Source organism: Otolemur garnettii, unplaced genomic scaffold, assembly GCF_000181295.1.
Source record: "Otolemur garnettii isolate 467f Iridium unplaced genomic scaffold, OtoGar3 scaffold00142, whole genome shotgun sequence".
Taxonomy (NCBI): Eukaryota; Metazoa; Chordata; class Mammalia; order Primates; family Galagidae; genus Otolemur; species Otolemur garnettii.
Window position 1 is genome coordinate 2,985,446 of NW_003852537.1, and position 25,324 is coordinate 3,010,769.

The 25,324-nt window shown below is 42.1% G+C and overlaps 1 protein-coding gene across 1 annotated transcript; it reads left to right on the forward strand.

Annotated features, from left to right (window-relative positions):
• Positions 1-14,529: 14,529 nt before the first annotated feature.
• Positions 14,530-17,631, forward strand: LOC100957471 (putative oncomodulin-2). Its single transcript, XM_003798895.3, has 4 exons — positions 14,530-14,677; positions 15,241-15,373; positions 15,820-15,929; positions 17,360-17,631. Exons 1-4 carry the CDS (start codon positions 14,617-14,619, stop codon positions 17,383-17,385), a joined length of 330 nt encoding a protein of 109 aa, XP_003798943.1. The 5' UTR covers positions 14,530-14,616; the 3' UTR covers positions 17,386-17,631.
• Positions 17,632-25,324: the final 7,693 nt, after the last annotated feature.

Consider the following 25,324-nt stretch of genomic DNA (forward strand, 5'->3'; position numbering starts at 1 on the left):
AAAAAAAAAAAAACACAAATCTAACCAGGTGCAGTGGCTCGCACCTGTAATCTTACCACTCTGGGAGGCCAAGGCATATGGATTGCTTAAGATCACATGTTTGAGACCAGGATGAGCAAGAGTGGGACCCTGTCTCTAAAAATAACTGGGCTTTGTGGCGGGCACCTGTAGCCCCAGCTACTCAGGAGGCTGATACAAGGGGATCACTTGAGTCCAAGAGTTGCTGTGAGCTATGATGCCATAGCACTCAACTGAGGGCAACAAAGTAAGATCTGTCTCAAAAAAAAAAAATTGCAAATATAACAGATCACTCCTCTCCTTAGACTATTTTAGTGGATCCCTTTTGCTCTTACAATTGAGACTTAAATCATTACCATAGCAAACAAGGTCCTACGAATAATTTCTCATTTTGTAAGTATGTATTCATTAGTTATTAGTATGATTATATTTTTGCTTTTTTTAACATATACAATCACAGGCCTGAGCATTAGAGTGTGGGATACTGAGAGACATTCCTAGAAAATTCTGCCAACCACACCAACCACGGAATGTGGTATTAGATGAATGAAACTAACCACACAATTGCTCAATTGCTTGTTGTTTTAAACCCAGCATCTAGCACAATGTCTGGCACTGGATGCATATCAGTTGAATGAAGAAATATGCCAAGACTCTTCTGGGAATGTACCCTAAGGAATAATAACTAATGATAGGCCCAAAGATTTAGCGATAGGGATGTTCATCCCAGTGCTTTGTAATGGTAAAAATATGAAAATAACCTAGATGTCCAATAATAGAAAAGCATGAAGTATGACCCCCTTCATATAAGAGAATTTTACATAGACATTAAAAAATCATAGACATTAAATGAAAAGCAAGTCACTAAGATTATGGCCCCATTTCAGTGCTTAAAATATTTTTAAAAATAAATATATCTCAGGCTGGGTGAGGTGGCTTATGCTTCTAATCCCAGCACTTTGGGAGGCCGAGGTGGGTACATCATCTGAGCTCACAAGTTCGAGACCAGCCTGAGTTAGAACAAGACTCCATCTCTAAAAATAGCTGGGCATTGTGATGGGCATCTGTAGTCCCATCTACTTGGGAGGCTGAGGCAAGAGAATTGCTGGAGCCCAAGAGTTAGAGGTTGCTGTGAGCTATGACGCTAGGGTACTCTATGGGGGGTGACCAAGTGAGACAAAGAAAAGAAAAGAAAAGAAATATATCTCAAAGGATGGACACCAAAATGTTAGCATCAGTCATCTCTAGTAGAGGGTTACACTTAATATTTTTTTTCTTCTGTCTTCCATCTCCTGTCTTCTCCCTTCTTTTCTTCTTCCTCTTCTTTTTCTCTTTTGCTTATTTGTATTTTCTACAATAAGCACGTATTATGCTTTAAAATATAAAACCTTCATCCACACACGCGCGCACATACACACACAGAAAAAGGGAGCAAGGAGGTGGGCATGGTGGCTTACACCTGTAATCCTAACTACTTGAGAGGCTGAGGTGGGAGAATCACTTGAGGCAGGAGTCAGGAGCTCAAGTTCAGCCTGGACAACATAGCAAGACTCCATCTCAAAAGAGAGCGAGAGAGAGGAAAGGAAAGGAAGGGAAGGGAAGGGAAGGGAAGGGGAAATACTGTGTAAAAGTCAGGCTTGTGGCTTTCTTGTTCATTTGCTGCATGTGCTCCAGCCAAGATTAGGTATCATGGTAGTGCATGTGTGTGATAGTCTACATCAGCAGTTCTCAACCTGTGGGTCGCAACCCCTTTGTAACAATGCAAATATATCACGGCATTAGGAAGGTTGAGAACCACTGGTCTACATACATATTACACTTGTATCAAGCTATCCTAAGGCTACCTCTTACATTAAAACTATAATATTCTGTCTTTCACTAAGAAATCCTTCCCAAGCAAACAGGCTCAGTACACGCACAACCCTGGATCTAGAGTAAATTAGCAAAGAGAACAGGTGGGTTCCTGATTCATTCCCCACAACTTCCCAAACAACTGCTAGTGCTGTAGCTTGCAAGGATGCTTCAGGACCACATTTCATGACTCCCTCTCAGGTCATGGGAGGGGAGAAGGTGAATTATGGCAATGATTCAACTGCGCTGGAGAGTCTGATAGTCTTTGTCCAGTGGCTTTAAGGCAAACTTGTCCCTCTTTTAGCTTTCTAAGGTGAAGAAGGGGTTGTGGAAAACAAGAAGCCTGAAAGCCTTGGCAATTTTTTAGTTGGTGCCAGGGAAGAATCCAAGAATGAGTTCAGGCTGTACCACTTAAATAGCTGTTTGACCTGGGGTATCTCTTAACCTCCCTTTTCCTCGTGGCCATAACGATATTTCACAGAGTTGTTGCGGTGATTAAATCATCCAGTGATGTCCTATGGCTAAACTGGGCAATGCTAAACAAACTTAAGTCATGAGTAGAGTTGGCTTTGTGGGTGCACAACCTCCTATAGTCTCCAGGGCCCTGCACTTAGAAGGTACCCATACCTAATTTAATGTTCTGTGGTCATTGTATTGAAATTCTTAATAACCTCTGAATAAGAGGGCTTGCAGTTTTGTTTCATTCTGGGTTCCACGGTAGCCAGCGGTAGTGGTGAGCCTTGTTTCACTGCTGAACCTAGAGTAGGTCAGAGGGATGCATCCTATCCTACCTGTAATACAAACTGTAAGGGAGGTCAGCTCTTAAAGATGTGGGCTATGTGCTTTGGGGATCCACCGTCCCTTTGTTACTCATTCATTTAGCTGAGAAACACACAAGCTGTCCTTCTCATTTGGCCCTAAAGACATTTTATGGTCTTTGTTCAAAAACACCAGTGACTTTGCCTCCCTAAGGAGCTTGTCCCAAGCCCCCATGTAAAACTTATTTAACAATTATTGCTGGGTCTCTTTGAGTGGTAAAGGAAATCTGCTTTTAGAGAAGTATTTCATTTATAAATAAACACATTCCTGTAACTCTAGATCTCACCTCCTTGCCACGTCACCCTACAGAGGCATCAGCCAGATACTGAAATTCAGATTTTTTTGAACTTTTCTAACTTGCCAGTCAGAACTTAAATTTGCTGCGGGCCTTGCTATTTCATCTTCAACATTTACGAATCTTGGCTTTTAATGTTCTCAAGTAATCTGCAGTGGCCCTGTGAGGCATCAGAGAGTTTCCTTTGGAGTTTGGGATTTGTCCTTTCTGACAGCCTCTCTTGATGTTCCTGAAACATGTCTCCTATTTTTGGTGGGTGTCAGGAAATTGTCTGATTCAGAAATCCCACGCAAAGCGTGGACTGTCTCAGAACGGATGGGGAACCCAGAGCACAAAGGCTGTTTTTAACCATAATGGCCACTGTTTAAATGACACTCCAGATGCCCACCAAGTTCACCTAACTAACTGGTCACTGTCTCCCTGATGGAGCCTACCATTCCCATGGCTGGAGCCTCCAGCGCTAATAAGTGTGAGGCACTGGGCATTGAGGGTGAATGGCACTCACTGTCTCTACCTCCAGAAGCTTCTATTTGGGGTAAGAAATGGACAAGAAATAGCAAACAAGGAAGTAAACCAGATAATTTCAGACTGTGGTAAGTGCTTTGGAGAAAAACAGAGAGTATTGAGATTGGTGAGGCTGAGAGGAGGCCCCTCTGCAGTAGGGCCAGAATACTGTTCTCTTTCTCAGCAGCAAGGGAACCTTCTTTTTTTACAGGGCACAGTCACCTAAAGATCCCGGTCAAGCATCTCTATTCACTGCCTTGCTATAAACTCAGGAAATACCAGAGCTGAGTGACTGTCTCACCCAGTGCAGCCCCCTGAACCCCATGATGCTTCAGCCCAGAGGACAGAGAAAGGCTGCAGCTGGCCATTGTCTGACACCACAAGGCCACGGTCACTGGGCAGGACCTTTCACCCTTCTCTGCTCAACGTTTACGGATCACATCATTTTTCAAACAAATTTTCTACTGAAATAAAATACATAATATGCCTGATAGGTTACCATCAAGTGAGCATACCTACGTAGCCAGCACCCAGATCAAGAGATAAAATATTACCAATGCCCCAGGCCCTGGCACTACCCTCTCTTCCCTCAAAGGGAACCAGTAACTGCTTCTAGCACAGTAGGCAAGTTTTGCCTGGAATATTTTTGTTTTTTAAAGGCTGTAAGGCCAAAACCATGTACTCAATTAAGGCCACTATTCATTGCTATCCCCTCTCTGAGTGCCGCAGGTGCTCCACATGATTGCTTGTCAATAGCCCCAGAGAAATAGTTTGTGTTATGATCTCCCTTTTAAAAAGGAAAAATTAAGGCTCAGGATGTAAGACTCGCGTAAGTTAGCACAGAGAACCAGCTCATTCATTCCATAAATGTGTTTATTGAATATTTACAACGTGGCCAGGCATAGTAGCTCACACCTGTAATCCTAGCCCTCTGGGAGGCCAAATGGGTAGATTGTTTAAGGTCATGGGTTCAAGACAAGCCTGAGAAAGACTGAGACCTCCAGCTCTACTAAAAACAGAAAAACTAGCCATGCATCATGGTGGGTGCCTGTAGTCCCAGCTATTTGGGATGCTAAGGCAGGAGGATTGCTTGAGCCCAAGAATTTGAGGCTGTGTGAGCTATGATGATACCACAGCACTCTATCTAGAGCAACAGAATAAGACTCTCTCTCTCTCTCTCTAAAAAAAAAAAAAAATGTACTACTTGACAAGGAATATGTTAATTAGAGGCTTGAATATGATAGTATTAATGTATACAGCTATGTTTTTTTTTTTTACACAGCTATGTTTTAATATAAAATATAAAAAATAAAGAAAATGACTAGCCCATATACGAAAATAGAGCTCTGACCCACAATCTGGAGCAACCAACCCATTATCTGCCAGCCCAGAGATGATGATCCTGCTATCTCTAAGTCAGACTTGTAGAAAGTCAGGCCACTGTTTCTAGAAAATAGTCTAGGGAGCCAAACAATAAGTCTTAATAACAATCAGCCCCAAATGGTGAGGATGTAATGAATAACTGATAGTATCACCTAGATTAAAGTAATGTAGGGCCATAAAGCAAGAGCTGTGCTAAAACTCTGATGTCTACAGCAACACAGACACAGGTAAAAGTTAACCAGCCATTGTTTCATTTCTTGCTTTCCTGCAATTGCTTATTGCTTAAAAATCACATACCCCAAACTGGCATAAGATTTGTAGCCTCCCTAAATGCTTCTGTAGATAACATCACTGCTGTAAAACCTAAGACTGGTCTTTGAGATACTTTTCAGACTCTACATTTGGGAGCAACAATGGACAACCATATGTGAGAACTGACTCAACAGGTCTTATAACCCTCTATCTCAGCACAGGAAGACAACTTCTGCTTCCCAACCCCATGCATTCATCCCCAGCCAACCAGCAACCCTTTGTCCACAAAACTACCTTTAAAACCCTGGCCCCCAGATTCTTGGAGACATTGCAGGGCACTGAGCAGGTTGCTACAATACCTGCTGACTCAGTGCATTAGGTCCCTTCTGTGCAGCAGGCAAGAACCGGGTTAGGTAGTAATACCAAAGGCTTCCCTAATTTTTGCCCCTGCTCTCAACCAGAGAAGGCCAAATCTATCTCCCTAACCAATCACATAAGACACCCCACTTCTGTGAGCTGCCTCCCTCTTCCTCAGGCTAGCATCCTCCAATTAGGGCTCACCTGGGCTTTCCCCCTTTCCCTCTATAAAGCTCTCCCACTCCTCCTCCTGCCTTTGAGTCTCTGTCCAACACAAGTGGTAGTGGCTGATTCCCTCACACAGCAAACTCTGGATAAAGAGTCTTTGCTTGCTCTAATTTGTGTGGTCTTCCTTGACACCCACACGAGGCACTGGGAATGTCAGGAAGAAAAGTAACAAGAGTTTGAAGCTGTCCTCCCGGATCTTCCTGTCCAGTGGGCAGAGACACTCTTCAGGCAGCCACAATAGCCGCTGTTATCCTACACAGCCATTTCAGGCAGGGCGCTGCTGCACAGGCCCTAACTAGGCTGGAAAAGCCTACCCACCAACATCTGGAGATTGTTTATACACTTCCAAGCCTTCTATCATAGATGAAATTAGAAAACTGGATGCTCTAAGGACCATAGTATAGTCAAGGATCCAGGGTACAAAGTACACTTGGTAAGGCACTTAGTAAAGTAGTGACTAACTATGAAATTAGCTTAAAGTAACAACACTTTGAAGATATAATCAGTTTAAGATGGGGGTATTATGTAACCTTGTAACCTATAAGGGGGCATCTGTTTGATGTATACTATGGCTAATAACGTTACTAATGTTTACTGTGAGAATATAAGAATAACAAAAGGAAAGAGAAGGGCTGAACAGCTCTTTGAGGAGATATCCTTGCTGTTCTCAGGAATTGCTGCCTTTTCTAAAAATAAAAGTGAAACTGTCGATCTCTCATTCCCTGCTCCATTGATTGACTTGGGTGACAGGCAGATGGACTCCTTAGTCTGGCAACAGGTGCACATGTGCCACTGTGATTTTACTGTACGGGAGAAGGCACCATGGTTCAGGGCAGTTTGGGGAGTCAGGGAAGGCTCCCTGGGGGAAGTGGTGCCTGAGTAGAGACATAAAAGATATGTAGAAGATAGCTGTGTAGGGATAGATAAGAGTTTTCCAGACAAAGAAAACAGTACATTCTATGGCCATGGCCAGAGAGAGGGTAACAAAATCAAGGGACTAGACAGACTTCCAGGTGGGAGAAGTCTGCAGGGGGAAGATCACACAGGACCTTCAAGGCCACAGGAAGGATATTTGTCTTTATTCTAAGAATAAACAGACTCCAGAGTGAGGTATGGGAAGATGGGGGAACCATAAGCTTGGGGTTACAAGAGGAACCTTGAACTATTTTCTGCCAAAAGATTGGTTGAAGTCCTAACCCCTAGCACTTCAAAATGTGACCTATTTGGAAATGGGATCATTGAGATGTAATTAGTTAAGACGAAGTTATACTGGAGTACGCTGGGTCCCTAATCTATTATAACTGATGTCCTTGCAAGAAGAGGACACAAAGGGAGCAGATGGCCATGTGACAACAAAGACAAAGACTGAAGTGATACAGCTGTAAGCCACGGAACACCAAGAATTGCCATCAAACACCAAAGCTAGAATAGGCAGAGAAGGATCCCCACTTAGAACCTTGAGAGGGAGTGTGGCCTTAGCAACATCTTGATTTTGGACCTCTGATCTCCAGAGCTGTGAGGCAATACATTTATATTATTTTAAGCCACTGAGGGACTTCGTTACAGCAGTTACAAGGAAACTAACACACTTGGGGTTTTGAAACATCCACCTGGCTAGGTTGGAGGTGGGTCCAAGTGAAGGAGGGTTGGTCACACACGGGCTCACTATAGTTGTCTTCAAAAGAGACACTGGTGGCTTGGGCTACAGTAGTGACAATAGAGTTTGAAGCAAAGATGAAGTTGAGAGATATTTGGGAAGTGACATCTATTGAGAGAATCTGTGGTATTAACTAGCATGTTATACACATTGGAATGAGGGCCTCCTGGCTGGGTGCTATGGCTCATACCTGTAATCCTAGCACTCTGGGAGGCCAAAGCAAGGTGGGGATTGCCTGATCTCAGGAGCTCAAGACCATCCTGAGCAACAGCGAGACCCTGTCTCTACTAAAAACAGAAAAACTAGCCGGGTGTTGTGGTGGGCACCTGTAGTTCCCACCTACTCAGGAGGCTGAGGCAAGAAGGGTCACTTGAGCCCAGGAGTTTGAGACTTGGAACAGTTTGTTAATTGGGACAATACCAAACATCTGCAACAAACATGTAGTATAAGAGACCAGGGCTATCGGGCTATAGGAAAGTCCAAATACACATCTTACCCAGGTCTGGTCAGGTTGGGACAAGATAGCCAAGTCCCCTGTTTCCAGGCTGCCATGCCTCCTCCCCGCAGACACTGCCAATTGATTCCAGGATCTATTCCAGGAAGCCCCTACCAATCGAATGGAATGGATACAGCAGATGAAATCCTCTTGCAATCCCTGGACAAGGATGGTATTCACCAGGGGCTCTGGGACCTGCAGATCTGCACTCGATCCTATAAGCTTCAAAAGAACCCTCCTGGGAAACTGACAGAGCAGGCACTTACATTATTCTTACTTCCTATGAGAGGAGGTAATGCCCAGTGCCACACAGCTAGAAATGAACACAGCTGATCTCTTACTTCCAAATCTTCCTCCTACTCTTTCCTGGGTGGTCAAAATAATGGAGATTACTAAATCCATAGTTTTAAATTGTTGATATAGTCATAGTATACATATACCTCACATAACATAAACATATATAATAAACATATATAACATAAACATATATAATAAACAATGTAAAATACATATATATGTATAAACACAACATTAAACATAAAATTTATCATCTTAACCCTTTTTTTTTTTTTTTTTTTGGAGATAGAGTCTCACTATGTCACCCTTGGTAGAGTGCCATGGCATCGTCACAGCTCAGAGAAACCTCCAACTCTTTGGCTTAAGCTATTCTCTTGCCTCAGCCTCCCAAGTAGCTGGAACTACAGGCACCCGCCACAACACCTGACTATTTTGTTGTTGCAGTTGTCATTGCTGTTTAGCTGGCCCAGGCTGGATTCGAACCTGCCAGCCTGGGTGTATGTGGCCAATGCTGAAACCACTGACCTATGGCAGTCCCCCTCCCCCCTTTTTATTCTTTGAGACAAAGTCTTACTGGGTTGCCCTGGGTGCAGTGCCATGGCATCATAGCTCATAGCAACCTCAAACTCTTGGGCTCAAGTGATCCTTTTTTCCTCAGTCTCCCAAGTAGCTGTGACTACAGGCATGCATCACCATGCTGACTAATTTTTTTCTGTTTTTAGTAAAGATGGGGTCTCACTCTTGCTCAGGCTGGTCTCGAAGTCCTGGGCTCAAGCTATCCACCCACCTTGGCCTCCCAGAGTACTAGGATTGCAGGCATGAGCCACCGCTCCCAGTCCTTAACCTTTTTATTTATTTTTTGTTTGGGATTCATTGAGGGTACAAAGAGTTAGGATACACCGATTGCATTTTCTAGGTAAAGTCCCTCTTATAATTGTGTCCTACCCTCAAGAGGTGTGCCATAGACCATGATCTCCCAACCCCCTTCCTCCTCCTCTCTCCCCTCTCCCTCAATCCCCTAACCCCCCACCATGTATTAGGTCATCTACTGCCTTCATATAGAATTGACTACATTGGATTCTTGCTTCTCCATTCTTGTGATGCTTTACTAAGAAGAATGTTAACTCCATTCAGGTTAATACAAAAGATGTAAAGTCTCCATCTCTTTTTATGGCTGAATAATATTCCATCATATACATATACTACAGCTTGTTAATCCATTCCTGGGTTAGCGGGCATTTGGGCTGTTTCCACATTTTGGTGATTATAAATTGAGCTGCAGTAAACAATCTTGTGCAAATGTCCTTATGATAAAAGGATTTTTTTTTCTCCTAGGTAGATGACCAGTAACAGGATTGCAGGATCAAATGGGAGGTCTAATTTGAGTTCTTTGAGGATTCTCCATACTTCCTTCCAAAAGGTTGTATTAGTTTACAGTCCCACCAGCAGTGTAAAAGTGTTCCCTTCTCTCCACATCCACACCAGCATCTGCAGCTTTGAGACTGATGTGGATCAGTCCCACTGAGGTTAGGTGATACCTCAGCGTGGTTTTGACTTGCATTTTTCTGATGATTAGGGATGATGAACATTTTTTCGTATGTTTGTTAGCCATTGGTCTGTCTTCTTTAGAGAAGATTCTATTCATGTCTCTTGCCCAGTGATATATGGGATTATTGTGTCTTTTTTGTTGTTGTTGATAATTTGAGTTCTTTGTTCTAGTTATCAAGCTTCTGTCCAATTCATAATGTGCAAATATTTTTTCCCATTCTAAAGGATGTGTTTTGGTTGGTTGTCTCTCTCTCCCTCTTTTTTTTTTTTAGATACAGTTTCTCACTCTCTCCCAGGCTGACGTACAATGGTATGATCATTGAAGCTCTCACTGAAGCTTCAAGCTCCTGCCTCAAATGATCCTCCCACTTCCTCAACCTCTTGAGTAACTGGGACTACAGGTATGCACTACCATGCCTGGATAATTTTCTTTCTTTCTTTCTTTCTTTTTTTGTAGAGACAAGCCCTCACTTTGTTACCTCGGCTGGTCTTAAACTCCTGGCCTCAAACAGTCCTCCTACCTCAGCCTCCAAAATTTGCTTGGATTATAGGTGTGAGCCACCATGCTCAGTCCATCTTAACCATTTTTAAGTGCACAGTTCAGGGACATTAAGCGTATTCATATTGTTGCATAATGATCACCAAAGTTTTTCATCATCTCAAACTGAAACTCTTTGCTCAGTAAACACTAACTCCTTACTCCCCCTCCCCCAACCTCTAAGAACTATGGCTATTCTCTTTTCTGTGTCTGTCAGTTTGAATATTCCAGGTTCCTCATATTAGGGGAATCACACAATATTTGTCCTTTTGTGGGAAACTACATTTTGAACCCCAGATTGTACATGATAGAATTCAAGTCATACACTTAAGCGGCTCTTTGATTCAGACAACATGTTGACCGGATCTCTGGTTATCTTTATTTTCTATCAGAAAAACAGTAAAAAGACTGGGTGCAGTGGCTTATAATCCCAGCACTCCAGGAGGCTGAGGTAGGAGAACCCCTTGAACTTAGAAGTTCAAGACTAGCTTAAGCAAAAGTGATGCGCTGTCTCTATTAAAAATAGAAAAATTAGCCAGGTATGGTGGTACATGCCTATAGTCCAGCTACTCAGGAGGCTGAGGAAGGAGGATCACTTGAACGCAGGGGTGTGAGGTTGCTGTGAGCTATGACATCACAGCACTCTAGCAGGTGACAGAGCAAGAGTCTGTCTCAAAAAATAAATAAATAAATAAATAAATAGATAAATAAGAAAAGAAAAAGAAAAACCTAGCATGAACGTCTAAAGTATCTTGGTTTAACTCATGCTATTTTGATTTAAATGGGCAGATTTTTAAAAAATGTTTTTGTCTCTGTGGGTGATCATAAACACTTCCACAGAAAGAAAGGGCTCAGCTAGTTTCTATAGCAACTTAATGTCAGAAAACCTAATTCAAAACTCTTAAGACTTATTTTTAGGGCTTTTTAAAAGGCTGGGCAAGTTGATGCTGGTTGGGAAGAGTGTTTACAGGTACTTTTTACTATTTTTATTTATGCATTCATCAAATAACTACTGAGCACCTAAATCTAGTTCAGGCCAGTACTGGGCATTGGGGGATAAAATGTGAACAAGACAGATATAGTGCTGGCTGGAGGTTTGGTACTTTAAGAAATGCTGTAGGTTCAGGTGGCGCCTGTGGCTCAGTGAGTAGGGTGCTGGCCCCATATACCAAGGGTGGTGGGTTCAAACCCGGCCCCGGGCCAAAATGCAACCAAAAAATAGCCAGGCATTGTGGCGGACACCTATAGTCCTAGCTACTCGGGATGCTGAGGCAAGAGAATCGCCTCAGCCCAGGAGTTGGAGGTTGCTGTGAGCTGTGACAGCACAGCACTTGACCGAGGGCAATAAAGTGAGACTCTGTCACTAAAAAAAAAGAAAAGAAAAAGAAATGCTGTAGGTTCTCCTGAGAGAAACTTTTCGTTGATGACGCTAAGAAACATCCAGTGCTGGGGTGAAGGTAGGGGAATACATGTGGGGGCAAATTGAAGATGACCATCCAGGCTGCATTGCCCGGCACAGAATCTCCCTCTCTAGAGTTTCTGAATTATCTACTTCTAAGCCACTGTAGGTTTCTGATTGCAACATGGGATCTCTTCTTGCACTTAAAAAAAAAAAAAAATTGAATCCAGCTTTAAAAAGAAAGAAATCTTGTCATATGCTACATTGTGGATGAACCTCGAGGACATGATGCTAATTGAAATAAGGCAGTCACAAAAAGAAAAATATCCCCATGATTCCACTTATAGGAGGTATCTAGAATAGTCAAACTCTTAGAAATAGAAAGTAGGATGGTGGGTGCCAGGTGCTGTGGGCGGGAGGAAAGGGGAACTATGATTCTGTGGATAGAGAGTTTCAGTTTTTCCAAGTGATTAAGTTATAGAAATCTGTTGCACAATAAGGTGCATATATTAATAGTTGACACTACTGTGCCCTACGGGCACTTTAAAATGGTTAAGATGACACATTTTACAAGGTCAGACAATTACATTCACAAACTCATCCTACCAAAAGTGCTACATACCTCAGTGCTGAATATCACTTCAAAGTACTCCCCTGGGCCATCTGGGGACTGTAGTGATATTCAGCAATGAGGTATGTAACACTTTCTCTAGGATGAGTCTGGGAACTTCATAGTCAGACCGTACAGGATGCCAGCCGTGATGGCCATTCCAGAAAAAGAGTTCCAAAATTGCCTTCAAGAATGGACTTGGTGCTGGCTTCGGTGCATAGCTTCCAAAAGGGGTACCTCAAAGGTGACCATAGAGATACTCAGTAATGAGGCATGTAGCACTTTTTCTAGGATGAATTTGAGAACTTAATTGTTTGACCTCATATGTTGTGTGTTACTTGCCACAATAATAAAAAATAAAGAAGAGTCTAGCTCAGCACCGGCCACATAGAGGCTCAATAAATGTTTGCCAAAAGGAAAAAAAAAAAAAAACCTTTACCTCAACTCTTGGCCTCATAACATTTTTTCCTCCACAAATATTAGGGGGTTTTGCTTTGTTTTGTTTCATTTTGAGACAGAATCTCACTTTCTTGCCCCAGTTGAATGTCCTGGCATCATAGCTCACAGCAACCTTGAACTCTTGGGCTCAAGCAATTCTCTTCCCTCAGCCTCTGAAGTAGCTGAGACTACAGGTGTCTGCCACAATGCCTGGCTATTTTTAGAGGTGGGGTCTCAGCTTGACACCTGTAGCTTAGAGGCTAGGGCACCCACCACGTACACCGGAGCTAGTGGGTTCGAACCCAGCCCAGGCCTGCCAAGCAACAATGATTACTACAACCAAAAAATAGCTGGGCATTGTGGCTGGTGCCTATAGTCCCAGCTACTTGGGAGGCTGAGGCAAAAGAATGGCTTACACCCAAGAGTTTGAGGTTACTGTGAGCAGTGACACCACAGCACTCTACCAAGGGCGACATAGCGAGACTCTGTCTCAAAAAAAAAAAAAAAATAGAGATGAGGGTCTCACTCTTGCTCAGGCTGGTCTCAAACTCATGAGCTCAAGCAATCCACCTGCCTCGGCCTCTCAGAGGGCTAGGATTACAGGCATGAGCCATAGCACCTGGCTTTACAAATATAAGTTTGGGGGTCAGGATTGGTTTTTTGCTTTCTTCTTTGCCTTTGAAATAGTACAATTTAAGTTATAGCTGAGAAATGTCAAAGTCAAGATTTTTATAGGAAAAACAACCTAATCAGTCCCATCTCCTTTACTAGATAAGCCCTATGTGTTCACTTAGTGACGCTGACTTTGCGTGTGTCAACTCTGGATGGAGGTCAGCCTTGCACACCCACAGTTTCAAAAGCTGAAAACAGACCTTCCCCAAATGGCAGCCACACACATCTGGGGAGCCTTTTCAGTTTACAGAGCACCTCCCATATGTTTTTATCTGCCTCTTCCTTTCCAGGCTGCTGGTATCTTCTCCACACTTTACCAGCAGGGTTGATTTGCAGAATTGAAACCTTAGTTAAAGTTTGTTGAGGTTTGTTTTTTAAAATTGGCTGATCCCACCCACATTCCCCTGAGATATAAATAGAAAAAAAAAAAAGAAGAAGTTTAATTAGTAAGTCAAGACATTCGAGCTGTGTTCACTTGATCCTTGAAAAGGAAATCTAAGAGGTTGTAACTATCACTTTTTCAATTCTATATAAGGCAGGTCAGTAACATAGCAAAAGCACATCTGGTTTTTTGCTCCTTCAACTCTTTTCCCTGATTCTTCTTTAGGGGAAAATCTAAAACGGTGAGTAGCTGGTGGACCTACCAGATCCCTGGCTCTTCTTCCCTATGTGCATTCATGTTAGGCTTGTGCATGATATGCTCAGATTTCTCTCTTCCCATGGCTTTGACACCCAGAAGAATTTTGATCTCCGGTAGATGGTCTTTTTACTCACCTAATTCCCATTCTTTGGGACAGGCAGCATGTCTTCCACAGAAGATCTATAAGCAGCCCAAGTCGTATCCTTTCTTATGTGGAATTTGCAACATCATATTTCTCTGGCTGCTATAGGAAAATGCTATTGCATTTGTAAAATGGTTCACTTCTTAATGGTAGTTATGTGATCAATTAGGTAAATATAATTTTTATAAGAGAAGTGAATCAAATAGTTCTTTATGTGGTGTGCACATATTTATTTCCTCTTTGGAATGGATTCAGGACAAGGTGAAGGTGAAGAGCATTGGGATCTTTTCAGGATCTGGTATTTGTTTGGATATTCTGTCCCATCACTTAATGTGACTCTGCACTTATCACATTTAAAATTTCTAGATGCACACACGGTTTCATTGAGCCTGGAGGGTCTAACACCCCCAGATGTGTTTGTTCCTGCCTGTTGTTTACCACATCTCATTTATTCTGTGTGACCAGGTGGAAAATGAGCATCACTGATGTGCTTAGTGCAGATGACATTGCAGCAGCCCTGCAGGAATGCCAAGGTAAAAGAGGTGGGAGCAGACGTGGGTTTCCCCTCATCTGAACACTTCTGGCAAAGCAACAAAAATTAAAATGTGAACTAGGCTGGAAAATTCATGGAATCAGGGTTTTAAACTGCTCTTAATTAGATCAATAAAATTATAGAGTGTGGTCTGAGCATGTGATTACATGCCTATTGGATGAAAGAAATTTACTACAAGTGAAAAAAAAAAAGAAATGCCATTTTGCCTATTTGAATCCAGTGATGGCCTTTGCTCCCATCAGTGAGACTAGTGAGGTTGGGGACTTGGATACACAGCGTGGAAACTGGGTGGGAGGCAGAGGAGGAGAGAGAAGGGGAGATGGACAAAATCACATGGAGTAGGAAAGCCAGGGAAGAGGAGACTTGGGATGCTATCACGGGGACATCCAGTCTTGGCTGACTAGAAATCCTGGACCAGACATGTATCTCTGTAGCTCAGGGATATTGCGGAAGTTTTTTTAATAACCCATGTTATCAACACCTTGGCCCAAATACAGAATGGGATCCAATAAACATCTTAATGGCCTATTCTCTCTTCTTCAGACCCAGATACTTTTGAACCGCAAAAATTCTTCCAGACGTCAGGCCTCTCCAAGATGTCAGCCAGTCAGGTGAAGGATGTTTTCCGGTTCATAGACAATGACCAGAGTGGATACCTGGATGAAGAAGAGCTTAAGTAAGCTTTGTCCTGAGATTGTCTGGCATGTCCTGACATTGTTGGTGGGGTTGGGGTGCTGTGGAAGGCCAGTTTGCTCAGTATTTTTTCAATGCCCAGCTTTGGTGTTCATTATTTGCTGAAGCATCATTAAAACAAGAACACGAGTCTGTTGGCCACACATCTATCCACGCGCAGCACTAAACATGGGCACTGAAGCCTATAGGTGCAAAGGTAATTTAGCTTAAGGGATTTCTTTTGGCAAACTAACTTAACAAAACACTCTAAAAACTCTTTTTAAGAAATCAAATATCCATCATTGGCTTCCTGTAGCTTAAGGAAACCTTTGCTTGCTAAGACTTTGACTGATTATTGGAACTGCTAGAAATAGATGATTTAACTTGAAGAAAGAAAGGCAGTATAAAACAGAGATGCATGATCTTTCATCAATCTTTATTATCCTGTAGGTTTTTCCTCCAGAAGTTTGAGAGTGGTGCTAGAGAACTGACTGAGTCAGAAACCAAGTCCTTGATGGCTGCTGCAGATAATGATGGAGACGGAAAAATTGGGGCTGAGGGTACGTCCACACCTGTACATAGCACAAAACACCTTAGATCAGGGGACATCCATAGGGCTTGGGCCGTGACATCAGACAGATAGAGATTAATATTCCCCTTTCTTAACCTTGCTGAGCTTCAATCTAATCACACGTAAAATGGGATTGAAGTGAGGATGCAAATATGCACAAAAACTCTGGCATGATGCCTGGGATATGCCATAAAAACTGGTCCCACTGGTCAATGTCTATAACTGAAAAATATTCTTCACCCGACTTGAAGACTAGCTAGCCACCTGGACAATTATTTGCAAGGTGCCCTAATACATCTGGAACATAGCACAAGGAATTTCCACCATGGAATTTCCACCACCAGATCTGAGCCCCCCTCTAAGAGAAGGACTGACATTCTTAAGAGTGTCTCAGTCCAAAGAGTCTATGGGCCTGGGTAGGGAGACATCTTGGCTTTCAAAGGTTTAAACAATTACAATATTAGACGCGAATATTAAACAGAACAAATAAGTCAATCATCATTTATGGAATTTTCTGTGTGTAGAGCTCTAGATTCAAACATTAGCACACTAGCACAGCTGTAGGTCTATTTTCGCTTGATTTTGTCAAGTTGCTAGCATGCTTTTTGGCTACTTTGTGGCTGCCAACTCAGGAGAACGTATGGCAGTCCTTCTGGTAGAGCTAATTTGAAATTAAAAACTGTTACATTAGGTCCTTATTTTAAAAACCTATTTAAAATTATACCACTATCACTTACTACACTGGAATTAATACAGCTTCAACAGATAGCCTAGAAAAATAGGTTAGGTAGGGGAGGATGGACTTATTTAAACATAACCATGAAAGACATCCCAACAGACAAAGATCACTGGTAAATACAAACCAAATCCCCAGTTTTCAATTCCAGTCTGTGGCAGTCACTTATCATTATTATTATTATTATCCTTCTCTTAGTAATAGGAACTTTTGGGGATAGGGATAGGGTTCAACAGAGGAAAGCTAGTTCAAAGTCTCACCCTATCAAATGCTTCCTAAAAATGTAATACCCAGCTACAGAATAGAAGAAAATCTCTTGTTTCTGTCTTAAACTGATCAGACAAAAGTTATTTGTTCACAGATTATGATAGGCAATTTTATAGTGAATTCATGCACTGAGAGAAATGATTGGGTGGACAAGTCCTAATACAAGGGCCTCTGTTGCAAAGCTGGACATGTTTGTTAAATAAGATTATGCAGAGGGATGGAAAACTGAAGACTCCCTTGATGGGCAGTCATTGATAACCCATATTTTCCTCACTTGTTGCCCTCCAAGGGGGCTATGCCCATCATCTGACAACTTGCTTCATTTCCTTCCCTCTTCAGAATTCTCATCATCCACAGCATCTCTGTAAAGTACTGAGCCATCTTCACTGACCCTATTCTCACCTCTTCTGTTCTAGAATTCCAGGAAATGGTGCATTCTTAAAGGCCCAGTCTTTGGAGAAAAGAGAGGAAGGGATAATCAGCTGGAAGGCTTCCAAAGCCCTGGGAACGGAGAACCCCACGTTCTGCCCTGATCTTGTTTATATTATCCCCTGACAAGCTCCTGCAATTTGCTCATTGTTTAGTGAGGTAATGAGACAGTCATTCATGTTTTTTTTGGTGGTGGGTATGTCCTGATGACTTCTGTATGGCCCTCCGCAGACAATGCCTTTAAAAATCACCCAATAAAGACATGTTGCTCATCATTTGCTGATGTGTGGGTGTTTTGTTTTTCTCAGAAAGGTAGGGAGAGTAAAGTCAGCTGGGAACAAGAAAGGTAGCGAGATTAAAGTCAGCTGGGAACCAAAAGCTATTTGTAACATTTCTGGTCCCATCAAGCCCTAAGCAAGCCACACTGGTGGTGCACATGAGCAAGCAGGGAAAACGGGTTTTGGTGTGCTTTTTTTTTTTAAGTCACCAAAAAATGGCATTGTCATGTTAGACTTTTTCTCAGTAAATCATCTGATTCTAAAATTAATATGAAGAGGTTTTAGCCAGCATAAAATTACTCTTACTAATGTGTTTTCTGCCATGTGTTAGATTGTGACAAAAGAGAGTTAAGTAAAAGCAAATTGTACAGGACAGAACGAAGTGGGTGGCTCTAGTGGTCTACAAAGCTAAGGAGACTTCCTATTCTAACTTAGCACAAAAAGACCTAATTTCAAGCCTTTTTTTTTTCCTCCTTAGAAAAATAAGCTATCAGAGAAGCTCACCTGCTCTCACCTGGCCTCCTATCACCTCCCCTTTTTTTCTCAGCCACTGTGTTCCTGGCTCTTAGGAGATACCACCTGAGCCAAATACACCTAGAATTGCCTTAACACTTGAGGCAAGCCTCTGGGTCCTGTTACAGGGCTGTCTCTTGGGTTGGGCAGTTTCAAGCCAGGAAATTCTCATTAGGCTGGTTTCCAGGTGGCACTTTAAAACTATTCTCTCTGTCTGACCCTTGAGAGTTTAGGTCTCCTGGGAGTAATTGGGGCATTTTCCTGTGAACTTGTCCAAAAGCTCACACTTTTTACCCAATTCCTGAGCCCACAATGCTTGGGAGTTCTTTCTTGTTGCTTCCTTGCGAACAGCTAAATAGCTTAGTGAGTTTTGAACCTCTATTTTTTGGAGAGTCCTGATAAAACAGTTTTTCAAAGTATGGGATGCATACTAGAAGGAGACCTCAAGAGGACTTTTGGGGGACAGGGATCAACATTTTTAATTGCAATAGCTATGAATTTATTTAAATGTCAGTTAGACAAAATAAAACAGCACAAATGCATTATTTTAGTGTCATCACAGAAAATAATAAATGCATTATTTTAGTGTCATCAAGAATAAAGGAGGTACCAGGTTCTCAAAAGTGTTATCAAGTGGAAGAATATTAAGTAATAAGATTTAAAATAACTAAGACTAATGCTATTAGAGATAGTATGAGAGTTGACAAAAAAACCCATAAAGGCAGTTTTCAAAGGATTCAAAATTGGACATACAGCCTTAAAATGAAGAGCTTTTTGAGGAGGGTCAAAGAATGAAACTAATTTGTTATTTTTCTCAATTTATGTTTTATAAAAAAACTATCATTTCCAAATCTTTGATGGTAAGTATAATTTGAAAACAAAAATGTTTTTTAAAAGTATCAAGGTCAGGGCTGAGTGCAGTGGCTCATACCTGTAATCCTAGCACTTTGGGAGGCCAAGGAGGGTGGATTGTCTGAGCTTATGGGTTTGAGACCACCCTGAGCCAGAGACCCTGTCTCTTATAGTAGAGATTATGTTTCTACTAAAAATACAAAAAACTGACGCAAGAGGATTGCTTGAGCCTAGGAGTTGGAGCTTACTGTGAGCTATGATATCGCCACGGCACTCTACCCAGGGTGACAGCTTAAGACTCAGTCTCGGCTTGGTGCCCGTGGCTCAAGCGGCTAAGGCACCAGCCACATACACCTAAGGTGGTGGGTTCAAATCCAGCCCGGGCCCGCCAAACAACAATAATGGCTGCAACCAAAAAATAGCTGGGCGTTGTGGCGGACACCTGTGGTCCCAGCTACTTGGGAGGCTGAGGCAGGAGACTCGCTTGAGCCCAGGAGTTGGAGGTTGCTGTGAGCAGTGAAGCCATGGTACTCTACCCAGGGGCTCAGCTTGAGGCTCTGTCTCAGAAAAAAAAAAAAAGACTCAGTCTCAAAAAAAAAAAGTACCTAGGTGAGTCATATAAGTTTTGTACAAATTTCCTATTCAATATATCTCACAGACAAAAGAATGAAAGAAGAGATAGCAAATTTTTAACAGTAGTTGTCTCTAGATGGGAAGACTGCAGAATACTGAGAGAAGACTAGAGCCTTTTAAAAAAGCAAAGCATAAGCTGGGTACAGTGGCTCACACCTGTACTCCTAGCACTCTGGGGGGCCAAGGTAGGAGGATCACTTGAGCTCAGTTTAAGATGAGTCTGAGCAAGAGTAAGACCAAGTCTCTATTCAAAATGGAAAAATTAGCCTAGTGTGGTGGTGGTAGCTGGATGTGGCCGTAGGTTCCTATAGTCCCAGCTACTCAGGAGACTGAGGCAGGAGGATCATTTGAGCCCAGGGATTTGAGGCCAGCTTGGGCAGCACAATGATACCTTGTTCTTCAAAGGAAAAAAAGTGAGGCATGGTAACTAGGGAAAATGAAGGACAGAGATGTAAAGTTTATTCAATTATTATCACTAAACCAAAGTAGCAAGAAATTCTGATTTTAAAAAACTTCCATGCCAAGAATATGTCCCACACTCAAATTAATGAAAGCCCTGCAAATTATTCTTCCCCGAAAGTTCTATTCATTTTTTTACCCATTCGTACGTGTTTTTACACAATGAGGACAAATTTTAAATATAACATACCCAGAATCAAAAACTTGAAAGAAAATTATAACAATCAAAAAAAGAAATTGACAGGCATGTAAACAACTTTATTTTAATGCTTGCCTTCTCAATATTTACCTGCCTCAAGATAGCTTGTCCTCAGCGCTGTAATGATGTATTTTGACTTTGAAATGAAGGGCTAGATTGCAACGTAAGTTAGAGTTGAAAAACCAGGTGTCTTGTTATTTTTCTTAATTGCTTATAAAATGGAGCTGCAATAGTGGTTTTAATTTTGACTATTTATACTTAATTACAATGTTGGCTTACAGTTTGGTGGAGAAGTTCATAATTTAGTGGAGTGTGAGGTTAAAGCCAGCTTTGAGAATGTGCTTAACCATTGAGACTAGTAAGAATTTCTAAAAGTTTTAAATATTATCCAGCATTCTGCCTCATCACATTAAGCAGTATTTTTAAAAGCTTTTAAAATATATGGGTTTTCAAAATAGTTCTTTCCAGTTCATAAGCAAGGTGTAGGAAAACAATAAAGATGGGCAAAACCTGCCTGCCTATTTGTACAGGTTTACAAGCTACATAATTAATTCCGTGTAACAACTGCCATTTAATTTTGTGTAATGAGTACTCAGGAATCCAGTTTCAAGCAAAAACCTATCTTATATCTTTCTGCTAATGTTAAGGTATGGTATTACTTTGCAAACACTTAAGAAGACAGATGAAATTGGAATCACCAGGATAGTTTCCACCTGTCCTGTTAATTTATTCACTGGGAAGACTACGTTTACATGATGTTTTCACTAGTTTCAAAAGATCAACTTTTTTTTCAGTAGGGATAGTAGGTTTTGACGTTATTTTTCTGGGAGTTCTCTAACGGCTATAAATGAATTCACACCTTAAATTATTTTCAAGTCATAAAGTATTTCAAACATTCAGATGGAAATACAGAACAACGTAACAAACACCTGTGTACCTGCTGCCTCACTCTCACAAATCTTGGCATTATTTGTGTGGTGGCTTCACAATATGTCAACCTGCTTAGGTTGCAAGTATCCAGTTAGGGTGGGCCACAAAACATTTTGCCTGAGATTTGGAGGGTGTCATGAAGTGGCAGCCACGGTATTTTACTGTTGGGAGGTCTTTTGGGGTGGCCACTACCTCCTTTGTGTGGGATCCTCACACAGGTATGTGTTTTCCTTTGTGACAAAAATACACCAGTTTTTCCTAGAGGACCCCCTCATTATCAGAGTTGGAAGCAGTGAGAGACAAACATGGGTTTTCGGTTTGTCCTCATCAGGTCCCCTTGGTTCCCACTTTCCCCAACTGTACACCCACCTCCTCTTGCTAATTTCCTGCTCTGCAGATGTCTAGCTTCAGCATCAAATATGAAGAAGGCACCAGCCTTGCCTGTGGCTCAAAGGGGTAGGGCGCCGGCCCCATATGCTGGAGGTGGTGGGTTTAAGCCTAGCCCTGGCCAAAAACTGCAAAAAAAAAGAAAGCACCAGCCTTCCCTAGGATATTTACCCAGCTCTCACAAGTACATCATACCTGCAGTTCTTTACAGTAATGTATCACATTACATAATTACATAGTACCCACAATGAACATCTAAAAATTATGTTATTATATACAATATACATATATAAAATATATTTTTTCTGGTGGGTATTCTCAAATTGAACCTTATTTTATTTTATTTTATTTACAGAGTCTTACTCTGTTGCCCTGAGTAGAATTTCATGGCATGATCATAGCTCACAGCAACCTCAAACTCTTGGGCTCAAGCAATCCTCCTGCCTCAGCCTCCTAAGTAGCTGGGACTATAGGTGTATGCCACCATGCTTGGCTGGCTAACTTTTCTATTTTTTCAGTAGAGATGAAATTTTGCTTTTGCTCAGGCAGGTCTCAAAACTCCTGAGCTCAAGCAATCCTCCCACCGTGACTTCCCAGAGTGCTAGGATTATAGACATGAGACACTACACCCTGTGTTTTTAATTTTTGGATAAAAGAAACATACATTTTTAAAGATTCTTTACAGGTGATTAAAGGAAGTCATGGAGATCAAGAATAATTTTAATTTCAAGAGAAAGATGCACCCTCACAAGAAAAGTCACCTCTAAATAAGATAGGATCTCTAGGCTCTATCTAAATCAACAGAAAAAAGATGGTTTACTCGACTCACAGATCTGATATTTCTGCCAACAAAATGGATGAAGTAGCCCTTTGTATAGATGGTCTTAGAGATATAGGTCAAACCCAAACTGCACCCTAGCACCTTTTTCTTGGAGCTCAGTACTGAGCTGAGTAAAAGAACTCACTAGAGTGTCAGATCAGCCCATGGCCAGAACTTCATCTGCATCACATGCAGTAGCCAGAACTCTGAAGGAAAAAGCACATTTATCACATCTCCATGCTCCCTATTTCCTGCCTTCTTCATTCATTCATTAAACATACATACACTGTGTCCTTTGAGGCAGACACTGTGTTAAACAATGGAAATGAGAAGATGACTCCAACAGAGTCCTACCATTAAAAAGTTCACTTTTTTTCTATTAGGGAGGAGACATGTATGGGACACCTTGTCCAGAACCAACCACCCTGGAACTACTTGGAACTGTCTTCCCCTTCCACCACAGAATCATGCTTTCCCTTGGAAGAGGGGAGTTCAATCCCTTGGAATTTTGAGTTCACAAAGTCTTTGTGCAAAAAATCTAACTTTTTTTTCTATAACTGAACTTTATTTGAATTCTCATTGTGCTGGGTGTCAGAAGCCTAATTACACCCTGAAATTCAGCCTCCCCTTCTCTCTTTGTTCCCCAGGTTGGGAGGAGGGCTCTACCATACCAAGGCTCTGATGGGAAAGGAATGTGCTCAATCCCTCCAATGACCACTGAATCATGCTCATTTCTCTATAGTCTTGTGGTCTTAAGGGCCACAGATAGCTGCTACTCATCTTGACTTGTAAGCCTCTCAGTTCTGGCTTTCTCTGAATTACTACTGTGCACAAGTAAATCATTGGTCTGCTTCCTGCATAAAGTAGAGACTTCCTGCCTAGACACTCTTGTTGCCATGGATACTCTATCAATAGTTGACCGTTGATGCATCATGCTTGACACAAAGGGAAACTCAATAAGTATGTCCACCTCCTCATGCTCAATAGAGAAGTAAGACACACACCAACCCTCTCCACTGGGAGACCTCCATACCTATGTGGGTGTTTCTCATCAGTCCTACTCCCATCTTGCACCATGCATACTTTAGGACTGTGCTAGAAGAGAAAGATGCAATAGCATCTAAGCTTTCTTGCTTTCTTGGCTTTGGATACTTAACAAGCATTTCCTTCCCTTTCTGGATGTTTTGATTTGTTTTAGTATCATCTCTATAATAACTAATGCAACTAATTGTATGGGGAGGGAGGCAAAGTGTAGAAGGACATAGAGGTGTCCTAGGAGAAATTGTGACTCATACCACAGAACGTTAATATCATATATTTATATAGTACTTTGTATTTTACAAAGGACTCTCATTTGTATCACCTACTGTAGTATTTACAACAACCTTGTGAGATCCACATTCATCTCATTTTATACAGGAGGGAATTGAGGTTAAATGAGGTTAAACAATTGGCCAAAGGTCATACCATTGGTAAATAGCAAATATCAAACGCAAGTTTTCTGACCTAAGACTTGGGCTTTACACACTTCCAAAAACATTTGCTTTGAGACAAAAGAAAGAATTCTTTGACCTGAAGTTTTCAAACTATGTTCCCTGGAGACCCAGAGTTCTGTTTCTGTGCTTTAAGGTCCCCAAGAGACATGGGAATGATGGGAGGAGGGTAGCTACTGGAAAAAGCTAGAAAAAATGTAAGCCCCAGTCTATCACCAGGACCCTCATTCAACCAGGGTAGCTTTGTGTTTATTTAAGTCCCTATAAAACTTTTTGTGGGGCTCGGCGCCTATAGCTCAACCGGCTAAGGCGCCAGCCACGTACACCTAAGGTGGCGGGTTCGAATCCCCAGCCCGGACCCGCCAAACAACAATGACGGCTGCAACCAAAAAATAGCCGGGCGTTGTGGCGGGCGCCTGTGGTCCCAGCTACTTGGGAGGCGGAGGCAGGAGACTCGCTTGAGCCCAGGAGTTGGAGGTTGCTGTGAGCTGTGATGCCACGGCACTCTGCCCAGGGGGACAGCTTGAGGCTCTGTCTCAAAAAAAAAAAAAAAAAAAAAACTTTTTGTGGAACAAAAGATGTGGGTGTGTGTGGATGGAGGAAGTTCTGGTAACTTAATTTTTGAAAATCATTGCTTTAGTGACAAAACTTTTTTTTTAAAGACAGAGTCTCACACTTGTTGCTCTGAACTAGAGTGCAGTGGCATTATCATAGTTCACAGTAACCTCAAACTCTTGGGTTCAAGCAATCATCCTGCCTCAGCCTCCTGACTAGCTGGAACTATAGGCTGATGCCACTGCACTGGGCTAGTTTTGTTTGTTTTTTATGAGACAGAGTCTCACTATGTCACCCTCGGTAGAATGCCATCGTGTCACAGCTCACAGCAACCTCAAACTCTTGGGATTAAGTGATTCTCTTGCCTCAGCCTCCCAAGTAAAGCTGGGACCACAGGCACCCACCACAACGCCTGGCATTTTTGTGTGCGTGATTGTCATTGTTGTTTTAGCTGGCCCGTGCTGGGTTCAAACCCGCCATTCTCAGTATATGTGGCGGTCGCCCTACCCACAGAGCTACAGGTGTCACCCACACTGGGCAAGTTTTTGTACTTTTAGTAGAGATGGGGTCTTGCTCTTGCTCAGGCTGGCGTTGAACTCCTGAGCTCAAGCATTCCACCCGCAAAACGTGTTTTTTTTGTTTGTTTATTTTTCTGGAAACAGAGTCTCACTTTATTGCTCTCCGTAGAGTACTGTCTCACAGCTCACAGCAACCTCAAACTCCTGGGCTCAAGCAATCCTCTTGTCTCAGTCTCCCAAGTAGTTGGAACTGCAAGCGCTGCCACAACGCCCAGCTACTTTTTAGAGACCGAGTCTGGCTCTTGCTCAGCCTAG

Excerpts from the sequence above, each read along its gene's own strand:
- LOC100957471 (XM_003798895.3), top strand. The coding sequence starts at position 14,617 with ATGAGCATCACTGATGTGCTTAGTGCAGATGACATTGCAGCAGCCCTG. Across the intron at positions 14,678-15,240 it reads AGCCCTGCAGGAATGCCAAG|ACCCAGATACTTTTGAACCG; the intron begins GTAAAAGAGGTG and ends TCTCTTCTTCAG. Across the intron at positions 15,930-17,359 it reads CGGAAAAATTGGGGCTGAGG|AATTCCAGGAAATGGTGCAT; the intron begins GTACGTCCACAC and ends CTTCTGTTCTAG.